The sequence below is a fragment of the Olea europaea genome, unplaced genomic scaffold (assembly GCF_002742605.1).
Source record: "Olea europaea var. sylvestris unplaced genomic scaffold, O_europaea_v1 scaffold3829, whole genome shotgun sequence".
Lineage (NCBI taxonomy): Eukaryota > Viridiplantae > Streptophyta > Magnoliopsida > Lamiales > Oleaceae > Olea > Olea europaea.
Genome location: NW_019257720.1, coordinates 1 through 13,414, shown reverse-complemented (window position 1 = coordinate 13,414; position 13,414 = coordinate 1). Strand labels below are relative to the sequence as shown.

General features: G+C 35.8%; 1 protein-coding gene across 1 annotated transcript; it reads right to left on the bottom strand.

Moving 5' to 3' along the window:
- Positions 1-3,124: 3,124 nt before the first annotated feature.
- On the bottom strand, positions 3,125-4,768 carry LOC111386974 (protein TORNADO 2-like). The gene is made up of 2 exons (XM_023011473.1): positions 4,271-4,768; positions 3,125-3,241 (listed from the first exon to the last, which is right to left on the bottom strand). The coding sequence occupies exons 1-2, from the start codon at positions 4,766-4,768 to the stop codon at positions 3,125-3,127; spliced, it is 615 nt and encodes a 204-aa protein (XP_022867241.1).
- Positions 4,769-13,414: the final 8,646 nt, after the last annotated feature.

Below are 13,414 nucleotides of genomic sequence, written 5' to 3'. Positions count from 1 at the left end.
GGGGGCAATCCTTTTGATGGGCGAACCTAAGGATGGCGTATATGAGTGGTCGACCACATCCCCTTCAGTTACCTCCTCACCATTGCTTGCCTTTTCCAGTGTTAAGACCACTTTGTCTGACTGGCACTCTAGACTAGGTCATCCATCATTTACTATTATGAAAAATATTCTTTCCAAGTCTTCTTTACCATTGTCTAGTCCGTTATCCTCTTTCACAAATTGTAATGCTTGTTCATGTAATAAAAGTCACAAACTTTCTTTTTCTTCTTCTACCTTAACCTCATTCCATCCGCTTGAACTTATATTTTCTGATGTATGGACCTCTCTTGTCTATTCTGTTGATGGTTTTCAATATTATGTTATCTTTGTTGATCATTATACTCGGTACGTTTGGTATTATCCACTTAAATGGAAATCCCATGTGTATGATGTCTTTGTACGCTTCAAGGCATTAGTCTAAAACCAATTTAAACACCGAATTGTTACCCTATATTCAGATAATGGTGGCGAATATCGAGTCCTTGATTGTTTTCTCTCCACCAATGGTATATCCCATCTTACTACACCACCTCATACACCCGAACACAATGGTCTTTCCGAACGACGTCATCGCCATATTGTTGAAACAGGTTTATCTCTTCTCACTCATGCATCGATGCCTCTAACTTATTGGACTTATACCTTTGCTATTGCTATCTTAACTGTATGCCCACACCCACACTAAATCTTTCATCTCCTTTTGAAAAACTATTTGAGTCTCAACCCAACTACACTAAACTTCGGGTGTTCGGTTGCTTATGTTATCCGTGGCTTCGTCCTTATTCTCAACATAAACTTGACTCTCGTTCCACTTCTTGTGTTTTTCTTGGTCACTCTTCAACACAAAGTGCCTATATCTGTCTTGACCTGTCCACTTCTAAAATATATATTTCTCGTCATGTTAAATTTCTTGAAAACTCTTTTCCCTTTACCACTCACCAGTCCCATCTTTCTCGTCCCACCCCATAGATCATTTTCAAATGGCTTCTCCTAGTCCAAATTCTACCATTTTCAAGTGGCTCACTCAATACGCCTCTACAAAAGGATTCCTCGTGTCAACATTCGTCACAACATGCCCAAACAGTCGATCAACTCTCCTCACCAGTCGATCGTCGACCTCTGTCCATAGACCTCCCTTTACTTAGACACAGTTCGGTTGACTGCCAAGAAACCACGATTGACCGTTTACCACTAGAACCACATAATTCTGAGACCTCTTCTACTTCAAGCACAGCTCAAACCACCCATCAAAATACCCATTCCATGACCACTAGAGCGAAAAACAACATCCACAAACCCCTAACCAAGATGACTCTCACTGTTGTCCTTCCTCAACCATCCGACATTGAGCCTCATACTGTTAACCAAGCCCTAAAAGATCCCAAATGGAGGCAAGCTATGAATGATGACTTTGATGCTCTTGTTCGGAATGGAACCCGGGAGCTTGTTCCATCTACTTCTTTACAGAATCTTGTTGGCTGTAAGTGGGTTTTTCGAATTAAACGGCTTGCTAATGGTTCTGTTGGTAGGTACAAAGCCAGATTAATTGCCAAAGGTTTTCATCAGCGACCTGGAGTGGATTATCATGACACCTTTAGTCCAGTTGTCAAGCCAACAACAATATGCCTTGTTCTAAGCTTGGCAATCAATAGAGGTTGGCAGTTGCTACAATTGGATGTTAATAATGCCTTTCTTCAAGGCCATCTTTCCGAAGATGTCTACATGGCCTAGCCTCTAGGATTTGTTGATTGAGACAATCCAACACATGTATGCAAAATAAAGAAGGCTATATATGGACTCAAGCAGGCCCCACAGGCTTGGTACCTTGAACTTCACCAATTCCTCATTGAGTTTGGGTTTACAAACTCTCATGCAGACACCTCTCTATTTATACTTCACTCAGGTGACACTACTACATATCTACTTGTTTATGTGGATGACATTATCATCACAGGTACCAACAACAACATTATTCAACGGTACATTGACCTTTTGGCGCTACATCACTGATCTTCTTGCCCGAACAAAAATGTTTGGTGTAAAACCTGTTGCTACACCACTTGCTACAGATGGAAATCTCACACTTCATTCTGGTACAGCTCTGACTGACTGCACAGAATATAGAACAATTGTTGGCAGTCTACAATATCTTTGCCTCACTCGCCTAGACTAGCCTATGCTGTTAACAAGCTTTCCCAATTCATGCATCGGCCGACATTTGAACATTGGAATGTTGCGAAACGACTGCTTCGATATCTGTGTGGCACACTGACTCATGGATTATTTCTTCATAAAGAAAATCCACTTTCTCTTCATGCATTCTTAGATGTAGATTGGGCTGGCAACAAAGACGACTATACCTCTACGAGTGCCTATATTGTCTATCTTGGTTGTCACCCTATTTCTTGGTCATCCAAGAAACAGCGTACAGTTGCTCGGTCATCCACAAAAGCTGAATATCGATCAGTTGCCGCTACTGCTTCAGAAATCAATTGGATTTGTTCCTTTTAACAGAACTTGGCGTCACTCTCTCTACACCTCTTGTTATCTTTTGTGACAATGTTGGTGCCACCTATCTTTGTTCTAATCCAGTCTTTCATTCACGCATGAAACATGTGGCAATTGACTATCACTTTATTCGGGATCAAGTTCAATCAAGCGCTCTTCGTGTTACTCATATTTCCTCAGTAGATCAACTTGCCGATGCTCTTACCAAACCGCTTTCACGAAGCCGCTTCCAAGAATTAAGGGTCAAGATTGGCGTTTCCTCCGGAGCTCCATCTTGAGGGGGCATATTAGAGAATTAACTACAACAGATTTTTAGCACATTTTAAATTCTTGTAATTAGTTGTAATCCCCTAATTCTAGATAGTTTATCCCTGTAATTAGTTCTAATTCCCATATTTTGTAATTCCCTAATTCTAGACTGTTTATCCCAGTAATTAGTTCTAATCTCCATATTCTAGGATAGTTTCCACTTTTGTGTTTTGGGTAATTCAAGGCAACGCCCAAATTTGTGTATATATATTCATTCTCAATCAATGGAAAAGTCAAGCCATTGTTTCTCAATATTCCTCTCTATATTTCAACAACTACTCCATTGCAAGCAGTCCATGTCAGCTGCTGTGTTTATTGGACTAATCCAATATGTTGGGTTCACAAATGTGTAGCCACATTCTATTGGTGGTTTACAGCATCCGGAATGTCAAAGAGTATAGAGAGAAAGAGATGAAAAATGATAAAGACAAGGAATATATTGGGAGAAGAAAAAATATAACATTTGGTTAAAGATTAGTCATTGTTATACTTTGATATACCTTTATTATGTGTTGCATGGAATCTTCAACTAGAATGGTGTTTTCGTGTTTAATACATGTTTTGTTGTGTTGAACGGATTTCTCGAGTGCTCTACTGTTGTCATTTTCTTTTTTTTGGCGTAGTAGTATATAAATATAATTCAAAATTATTATGATATAACAAATAGGTATTGTTGTTTAAAGAATTCAACAAGAATTTTAAATAATTTAATTAACGTGTTTAGGACTTGTTGATACTTTCTTTAAAAAAATCCTGTGTCGATATGTCCAACATGGGTGAATTATAGCCTACAGTCTGTCTACATTGCTTAAAAAACTTTGATGGTATAATTCTTGTGAAGAACTCGACAGTAAAATATGCAAAAATTTATATATTTTTTCTTTTGTCAGTACTGTCCCATACTTTACGACAAACAAGTCATAATTTCACATGCACATTGTTAGAGGAAGACTAGAGTTATATTAATAAACATTCATCTCCTTAGTAATGATACTAGATGTAGGTCTCATCATTGTCTCTTTATGAAAATCGTTCACATGTTACGCATATGTATTATAAAATATAAACACACACGTGACAGAAGGTGTTGAAAAATGAATTCTATCAATAAATATCTCACATTTCTGGTACCTTGAACTAAATTTTAGACAAGTTAGTTCAATATTATTGTTCAGACTTACCATACTTTGAAGTTGGAAAATTAATAAAACAAATGGTATATAATCTGAGAGATGAAGTAGATCCCTCATTATAAAGAATGCAGATTTGAAAAATTAAATAAATGTTGTTTGGGTTGAAACAATCCTATAAATGTTTTCATGCCTATTTCTTAAATTGGCACTGGATAAAAACAAAAACTACTAAAAGAAGTGGAAAAATTGAGATATTGATTAAAAAACTGGTGGATTTTTACCTGCAATGGAGTGATATGGGCATTGAAGAAATATTGGGCCATACGATAGCTCTGATTCAATTCAGCACACGTGCTTGAAGAGCTAAGGCAACTTCTAATTCTATCCCACTGGTAAGAACTTCTAACTTTCCGGCAAAGCCCCCCCGAGAAGTCATCTAGACGATACTCTAAATAAGCCCGTCTTGGAGCAAGATGTCCAGAACATCTAATAGTCACCAAATAGACGAAAACAACCAAACATGCAAGCAATATTATGAGAACCAGCATTGCAATGAGGTAGGAAATAAGCAGCCATGGAATCCTCCAAAACCCACCAATGAATCCAGCAAGTGCAACCACTAAAATAAGAATGCCTAGAATGATTACTGGGAATTGTAGAATCTTGACACAAGAATTACCAGATTTTGTTGCAAGCCAGATTCCAGTACCAATTATTGGAATTGAAAGAAGCGTAGCAACAAAATTTATGGCACCAATAATATTATTACTTAGTGCCATCTTGAGAATCAATTTAATTTCTCTTAGGGATTTGTTGTCAATAGGGGTGCACACGGTTCAGTTTGGACGGTTTGTGACAACTTTTCAAATCAAACCACTTAAAGCGGTTTGAAATTTTTTCAAACCAAACCAATTCAATTTCCAAACCAAACCAATCCAAACCGCCTTTTTCGGTTTGGTAAGGTTTAAAACCACGGTTTAAGAAAAAAAAAATGTACATCGAACAAGTTAAATCATAAATTTTAATCTTAAATATTACGTTAAAATATAAATATTAGTATTATTATAAATACTAGGAACAAACATTTTTCAGTTCTAATAATTCAATGCAGTGAAACAATTTGTTCTAACCTCTTAATCAATACTAATTGGCAAAACATCTCCAGTAGTAACACATGATTCGTTATCTGTATATAACAAATATATGCATTTATTAAAATTAAATGGTGTAAAAAACTATAAAATAAAGTGAATAGAAAGATAAAATACGATAATACCTTCTATAGCTTTTTCTGAATCATCCAATGCTTCTACTTCGTCCAAATATTGATGAATCACAATAGGTTCCTTGTTACTATGTAACCAATTCTTAGTGTAAATCACTGCCTCAACCATCTTTGCACTCAATGAACTCTTAAAAGGATTGAGAATCCGACTCAGAAGCAACTGTATATATTTGAATGGCTAACACATCTTTGGCAATTTAGGAGACAATCTTGTACTTATTTTCATTCAATTTCCACCAATTTAATATGTCAAAATCATCATTGGTCAAATCTTCACAACGATCATTTAAATAATCCACCAAATCATTCTTCTCTGCTTGAGTTTCTTGCATAAGCCTAGCTCTAAAAATTGAGGGAACAGGTTTAGAAGTTCCCAAAGTAGTTTGTAAAGCACTTTGGCTTCTGGGTTGAGTAGCATCCTTAGGTGGGACTAATGGTGGAGTCATCATTTCCTTATAGCATTCATATAACCTGTGAAGCGTGTTTTCAACTTTTTTTAACAACATGTTTGCAATTTGTATATCATAAATAAGTTCAAACCCAACTTTAAGTAATTCCAACTTGCATCTAGGGTCAAGAACTGTTGTTATGAACAACAATTGATTAAACTTTTTAAGATTGCCCCAATACTTATGCTAACTGCCATGGATCCTATCATACCATTTGGCTCTTTAGCAAATTCATTCAACTCTGCATGAATTTCACATATATCTTAAAAGAAAGTGTTTGACGTTATATATAAAGAGCCACTAATTTTCAATGTCATATCATAAAAAGTCTTCAAGAATCCAACAAATGCTTCTGCTTGGTCCCAATCGACATGTGTTGGTGGTCCATCTATATTTTTCCCATTAGACCTTTCTTCATCAAAGTACTTTGTATAATTTGCATCACTTTCCAAAACATCAAATGCTTTTTTAAACTTTATTGAAGCCTGCAACATCATGTAGGTGGAATTCCATCTAGTTGATACATCCAAACACAATAAACCTCGAGACTCAATATTTGCATCCTTGCAACTCTCTCGAAATCTTTTTAGTCGTGCCGGGAAAGATCTAGCATACCACACAGCATTGCGAATAGATGAATTAGCATTGCTCATTTCTTCTAAACCATCACAAACTATAAGATTGAGAATGTGAGCACAACATCTCATATGAAGCATTTCTCCCCCAAGAACTAGACCATTCTTCTTCTCTAGAAAACAACTCCTCAATTTCATTATTGCTACATTAGATGAGGCATTATCAACTGTCACACAGAAAATCTTATTAATTTCCCAATCCTGAAGGCAAGATATCAATTCTTTTCCTACCATATCACCCTTATGGCTGGGGACTTGGATGAAACTTATGATTCCTTTTTTAAGTCTCCAATGATCGTCAACCCAATGAGCGGTCAAACACATGTAACTTACATTTTGTAGATGTCCAACAATCAGTAGTCAAACAAACCCGGTGTTTACTCAATTCTTTTCTCAATTTCTTCTTCTCATCGAGAAACAAACGATAAATATCCCTAACAACTATCATCCTTGAAGGAAAATCAAAAGTCGGAAAAAAATATCTTGTATAACACTGAAAACCTTCATCTTCAACGTGTCGAAAAGGTAACTCAAATAATATAAAGTACTTAGTAATCTGTTCTCTCACCCCTTTTTGAGTAAACTTGACAAGTTGTCCACCACTACTAACACTCTCTAAAACCTCATCATTTCTAGAGTTACCATAGAGATTTAATGTCATATGGATATTTTTTGCATAAATCCTCGATATGATTTCGAAATGTACTAGTCCCACCTTTAGATTGATGCTTATACATCTGTCCACAATAAATGCATTCTACAGTTCCATCATTCTTTATATCAAAATGAGCCCACACATTGGACCTTTTATGTCTCTTCTTACCGTTCACACTTTGTTGCAAATTCACATTTTCACTCTTTACTAGAATTTTATCATTGGTCTCATGATTACTTTGCTCTTCTAAAGTCGAATCCATAACCGATTATCTACATACGAAAAAAAAATCATATTATTCAACATGACGTCAAAGTTAATATACAAAAGAATATGAACAGCAAAAGATTTCAAGGTAGGCCCCCCACCGGCAACAGTTTGTAAAGAAACTCCTAATCAATTATGAAATGCCAAAAAGGCTTGAATATAGTGTGTTTTTTATTTTTATTTTTTATTTATTTATTTTTTTACCACAAGAATAACTATTAATAAAAATATATACACAAGGTGGAATGAAAAATATATACACATCATGCGCACGTGCTGAAGAGTGAGATCTAACTCAATGTAGATGGAAATATCTTCATGTTAGGTCCAAACATTATTCCTTTTAAAATGTCTCTCGCTAATTTAAACTAGAATCAGAATTATAACCTAAAAACTGGTTGTCACCAATGCTACTTCGATTGGGAAGCTCATTGACTTATATCTTTACAATCAAGTATGTTTCTCTGCAATCGTCTATTGTGAAATGAAAACCAAATCATATCTCACCCAGATCTTGACAGATGATCATAACTCAAATACATTTGGGCTTACACATACACATTTTGACCAATCTGGTCCTAAATCGTCATTCCCAAATAGACGAAATGACCCAATATTAGCATGGAGATGTGCCTCATTCAGTTAATTAATTCAGCCAGAAACTATATAGGTGATCAGATAAATAAATAAATAAATAAATTTAGCCAGAAACTGTATAGGTGATCAGAAACTGTAATTAGTTCAGCCAGAAACTGTATAGGGATCATAACTCAAATAAACAACAATTTCCAAAAATAAATAAATAAATCCTAAGGAGCTACAAGATGAGAATGGCTGCAAGGCAGGATGGAATCTTAGATTGATAGAGTTTGTGTTGAAACTAACTCATTCACAGTAATCAGATAGATCGATTATAAAAAGAAATTAAGAAAATAAGTAGAAAATTAACAAACAACACTCCCTACATGAACATGAATTAAAATAAAGAATCAATATATAAAAATATAGATAGTAGAAATTCAAATACCTTTGTTGTTAGAATTTGAAAGAGGGAGAAATAACCTAGAAGTTACAAAGTTGAAAAATTGAAGAGTTGAAGAACCACGTTTGCTGGAGTCTTGGAGTAGGGTAATTATCTAATTGGGTATTTTGTTAAGTTGGGTATTGAATTTAATTGGATAGGGCCTAATATGAAGGTCTCCTTTCAATTGGGATGTATTTGGTTTTACTTGGGTTGAATAAAATTTAAAATAAACTGTTTTTTTTTTTAAAGTGGTTTGGCGGTTTGAAACGATTTGCAAAAATTCAAACCTAAACCAAACCACTTCAAAGTAGTTTGGTTCGATTCAAAACCAAAGTGTTGATGGATCCACGTGGATCCAAACCAACGGTTTCAAAAAAAAGGGTTTCGGTTCGGTTTGAAGATTTCGTTGTTCAGCCCTAGTTGTCAACATGAGAATAGGAAGGATATGGAGGTAGAAAAAAGAACTTTTGCCCACTACTTAGGGTTTCTTACCTAGAGTACATGAAAGGTACTAAAGCAATGAATAATAATCTATATAAAGAAGTTTTTGTTCTCTAGGTCATGCAGTAAATTAACGCTCATGATCTGTCATCACATGATATTAAAGTCTATTCAATAAAGTGTTGACACTTCATTATAGTTTTAAGGGGTCAAGCTAATACACACTACAACAAAAATGATCTTTTCCAATCGCAAAACACAACATTTATTGATTCAATGAATGTTGCTAAAGGGGTCTATCGCAACATTCTTGTAAATCTTAAAGCATAGGAAAATTAAAATTTTGTTCTTAATTATACAATTTAAGTGGTGGATATCAGGCAGTCACAATATCTTATGATAAATTAAGCAATTTTGGTTGCAAATGTGCTGTTAGAATCTTTATTATAAGTTTTAATTAATTACAACAGTTACCTAACATATTAATACTTGAACACCAATTGTAACGTAGTAGACCCCAAACGGAAATATTGATGGACCCCATGCCACTGGTTAAATAATCTACTAAAACAAACGATAAAAATTGCATAAGTCTTGGTTTTTTAATTTCACAAAAATAATATATTTTTTTTTAAATTCTAAGAACATCTCCCCTGTATCTTCTTCTTTTTTACTTGTTAGAGAAGTGGAATCAAACCTTTTGGTTTTGACTTTATCATTTCACTATTATACTTGGTCATAACCACCATTTGATCAAGAATTATCATTCTTAACTCACACCAAGGACAAACAGATTGAACAATCAATACGATTGTACATCAGCACACGATTTTTGTTTTCTTCATATACATTGAAGAAGATGATCGGTGAAAGTTTTCTATGAAGCATGAGATTGTAAGAACTAGTTGGAAGAAGGCAAAATGCGTGGCTGTTAGGTCACCAAGCTTAAATGAATTTTTCAAAGCTTTAAATTCCATTTTTGTAGTCTTCCTTTACTTATGTAAAGCCCCCAATAATTATGTAAGATAACTTGTTATGACCTCTACTTAATAACATTCTTGTTTTTCAAAGCTTTAAATATACTTATCATCCAGTAAGTTAGGACTCACAACTGTTATTACCTGTAGTCTTTTTCATATTTTTGGCAATTTATTTGACATTTTAAAAGTAAACCATACATTATGTAAGACGATAAAAAAAATATGTATATTTTTCCAACAATCTCCCCTTGGCTTAGCTTAATTTCAGAAACCAATTTTAGATTTTAAAGTCATGTTTATGAGAATGCGTTAACTTATTGATCAAATCATGCGCATGAACTACTTCCCCTTAGTCAGTTCTCATTATTAAAAACACAATGTTACACATAGTATTATGTAATGAATCTAAACCTAACAACATGCAGAAAAATTTTCGGCAACAACACAAAGAGATTCATCAAACTGAAGACTAAAATTCATCACTCACTACAAATTAAAGTTCAGAAAGGCAGAACCAGAAAACATCAGTGCTTCTTTGTCTTCTTAGCATCGGGCATCTGAGGATCACCATCACGTTTGTGGGAAGCATCAGGTGCTGAAGCATCGATTGCTTCAGTTTGACTTTGAGATAGGTCCGAACCCTGTGCATCTGGTACAACGTGTGTTGAACTTGCAGGTGCAGCATCTGTGACTGCAATCTCCCGGGGCTAATATTCTGGAAAGCCTGGAGTGCTCTTCCTTCATGCACCTTTAATTCTCCCGTCACCCAGATAAGCAAGCTAAAGACTTGCAAATTGCTTTAATCATTAGTAAACTTTGAGTGTAAGTTCTCTTTAAGCGATCAACAAAATAACATTTAGATGAATGCAGAATAAATTGGATCGAAAACGTACCTCCCACCATTGTCGTTCTTGATGCACTCACTCAAGCTTGTAGGTGGTGTTTAACTTCGGGTTAAGGCTCTTCTAAGCCCTCTTTCTCACTGCTTAGATGGTGTATGTAGACTAAACGTGGAAATGAGTTTAGGGACCTTCTGAATGGATTTCAACACCTTTAAAATGCTCTTCCCATCACAGAGCGATTACGCACATCCTCAAATTATGGGTGGTTACCAAACGTGATTTTAAACGTTGGGTCAACTGCTGAAGTCATGAGACATGGGATATGTGGACCACTCTTAAGTCGGTTATAATCCAACATTATCCCACTTGGTCCATATATACCATCATTCATCATAATAAGAAACATAATACATGAATCGTAGCAATAGGTCCTCTAAAGCCAGTATTATCTTCCATGTATCACAATGCATCATGTCTTTTAAACACCCGCCCATATAACATAATGAATAAACCCTATATTTATTCAAGGTCCAAACTTAATGATATTTCTCAAGGTAAATGAATATACATTTTGTGCACAAAACGAGTGAGAAACATCAACTAAATAAGAATTTTCATTAAAACATCAAACGTACCTACAATAAAATTACATCACGGAACCAAGTCTCATTCTCGCTACATGATCCTTAAAATTCTTCAGTGGCATACCTTTAGTCAAAGGATCAGCAATCATCAACTTAGTGCTAACGTGCTCAATGACCACTTTCTTCTCCTTAACACGTTCTCTAATGGCTAAGTATTTAATGTCGATATGCTTACTTCAACTACCACTCTTGTTGTTCTTAGCCATAAACACAGCAGCTGAGTTGTCATAGTACAATCTCAATGGCCTAGAAACTGAATCAATTATTTTAAGCCCAGGCATGAAACTCTTCAACCATACACCATGTGAGGCAGCCTCAAAACAAGATACGAACTCAACCTCCATAGTGGAAGTAGCAGTCAAGGTCTACTTTGCACTCCTCCAAGATACAGCTCCACCGGCAAGCATGAAAATGTAACCNACCTCCATAGTGGAAGTAGCAGTCAAGGTCTACTTTGCACTCCTCCAAGATACAGCTCCACCGGCAAGCATGAAAATGTAACCAGATGTTAATTTTTGTGAATCAACACAGCCAGCGAAGTCTGCATCCGAGTAGCCAACCACTTCCAGATTATCAGTTCGTCTGTACATAAGCATATAATCTTTGGTCCCTTGAATGTACCTCATCACTTTCTTTGTAGCTCGCCAGTGGTCCACACCGAGATTACTCTGATATCTCCCTAGCATTCCAATAGTAAATGCAATATCAGGTCTGGTACAGACCTGAGCATACGTTATGTTTCCAATGGTTGAAGCATATGAAATATTTTTCATTTGTTCCTGCTCGAGCTCATTTTTGGGACATTGAATTAGGATAAACCTATCACCCTTCACAATGGGTGCTACACTTGGCGAACAATCCTTCATCCAAAATATCTCTAGAACTTTGTTAATATAGGTCTCTTGAGGCAAACCTAAAATGCCTTGAGATCTTTCCCTATAGATCTTAATGCCAATGACATAAGATGCCTTACCCATATCCTTCATATCAAAGTTCTTTGAGAGAAATTATTTCACCTCATGTAGTAAACCCTTATCATTGGTTGTAAGTTAAATATTATCTACATATAGAACAAGGAAACAAATTTTGCTCCCACTGACTTCTGGTATATACAATGGTCCATGACGTTCTCTTCAAAACCAAATGAAGTGACGACTTCATGGAATTTCAAGTACCATTGACAGGAAGCTTGTTTCAATCCATATATGGATTTATTAAGCTTAAGACCAGGTGCTCACCACCAATAGAGGAGAATCCTTCAGGTTGTTTCATGTAAACCTCTTCCTCTAGATTAGCAAGGAAGGCCATTTTCACATCCATTTGGTACAAGTCTAAATCAAAATGGGCAACCAATGCCATAATTACTCGAAGGAAATCTTTCTTAGATACAGAAGAGAATGTCTCTGTGTAATCGATTCATTCCCCTTGAGTGAATCCTTTGGCAACGAGTCTTGCTTTATGTCTCTCAATGTTGGCTAGTGAGTCTTTATTTGTTTTGAAAACCCATTTACATTCAATGGCTTTTACACCATCAGGCAACTTGACGAGATCCCAGACTTTGTTAGATGCTATCGAATCCATCTCATTTTTCATAGCATTGTACCATAAGTTTGAATCCTTAGAACTTATGGCCTGTGAAAACGTTTCAGGATCATTCTTGGCTCCAAAACTGTAGTCAGACTCTTGTAGATACACAACAGAGTCACTAGGAATCCCCGATTTCCTTACTCTAGTAGATCTTCTTAATGCTGCATCAATATTCTCCCGAGCAGGATCATTTTGTTCAGTAGGCTGTTCAATAGCTTCAGGCATCCGTTGACCTTCAGCATTTACTGGATTAGGCTCAATAGCTTGGAGAACTTCATGGACTGATCCTTTGATATGCATTTGTACTCGAGGTGTATTGTTAACGATAATTAGTCTATTGCTTGAAGTGGCACACTGAGCATTTGAATGATCTTTCTCAGGACAAATGCCCCGGGATTGATCACTCCCACTAATCAAGTCATTCTCAAGAAATTTTACATTTTTTGATTCCACAAACCTAATGCTATGAGATGGACAATAAAATCAGTATTCCTTAGACCTTTTGGCATATCCCACGAAATACCCACTTATGGTCCTTGGGTCCAACTTCTTTTCTTGTGGATTATAGACTCTTACTTTAGACGAACATCCCCAAATGTGTACATGTCGCAAACTC

Excerpts from the sequence above, each read along its gene's own strand:
- LOC111386974 (XM_023011473.1), bottom strand. The coding sequence starts at position 4,768 with ATGGCACTAAGTAATAATATTATTGGTGCCATAAATTTTGTTGCTACG. Across the intron at positions 3,242-4,270 it reads CCCATATCACTCCATTGCAG|TCCGGATGCTGTAAACCACC; the intron begins GTAAAAATCCAC and ends ACTCTTTGACAT.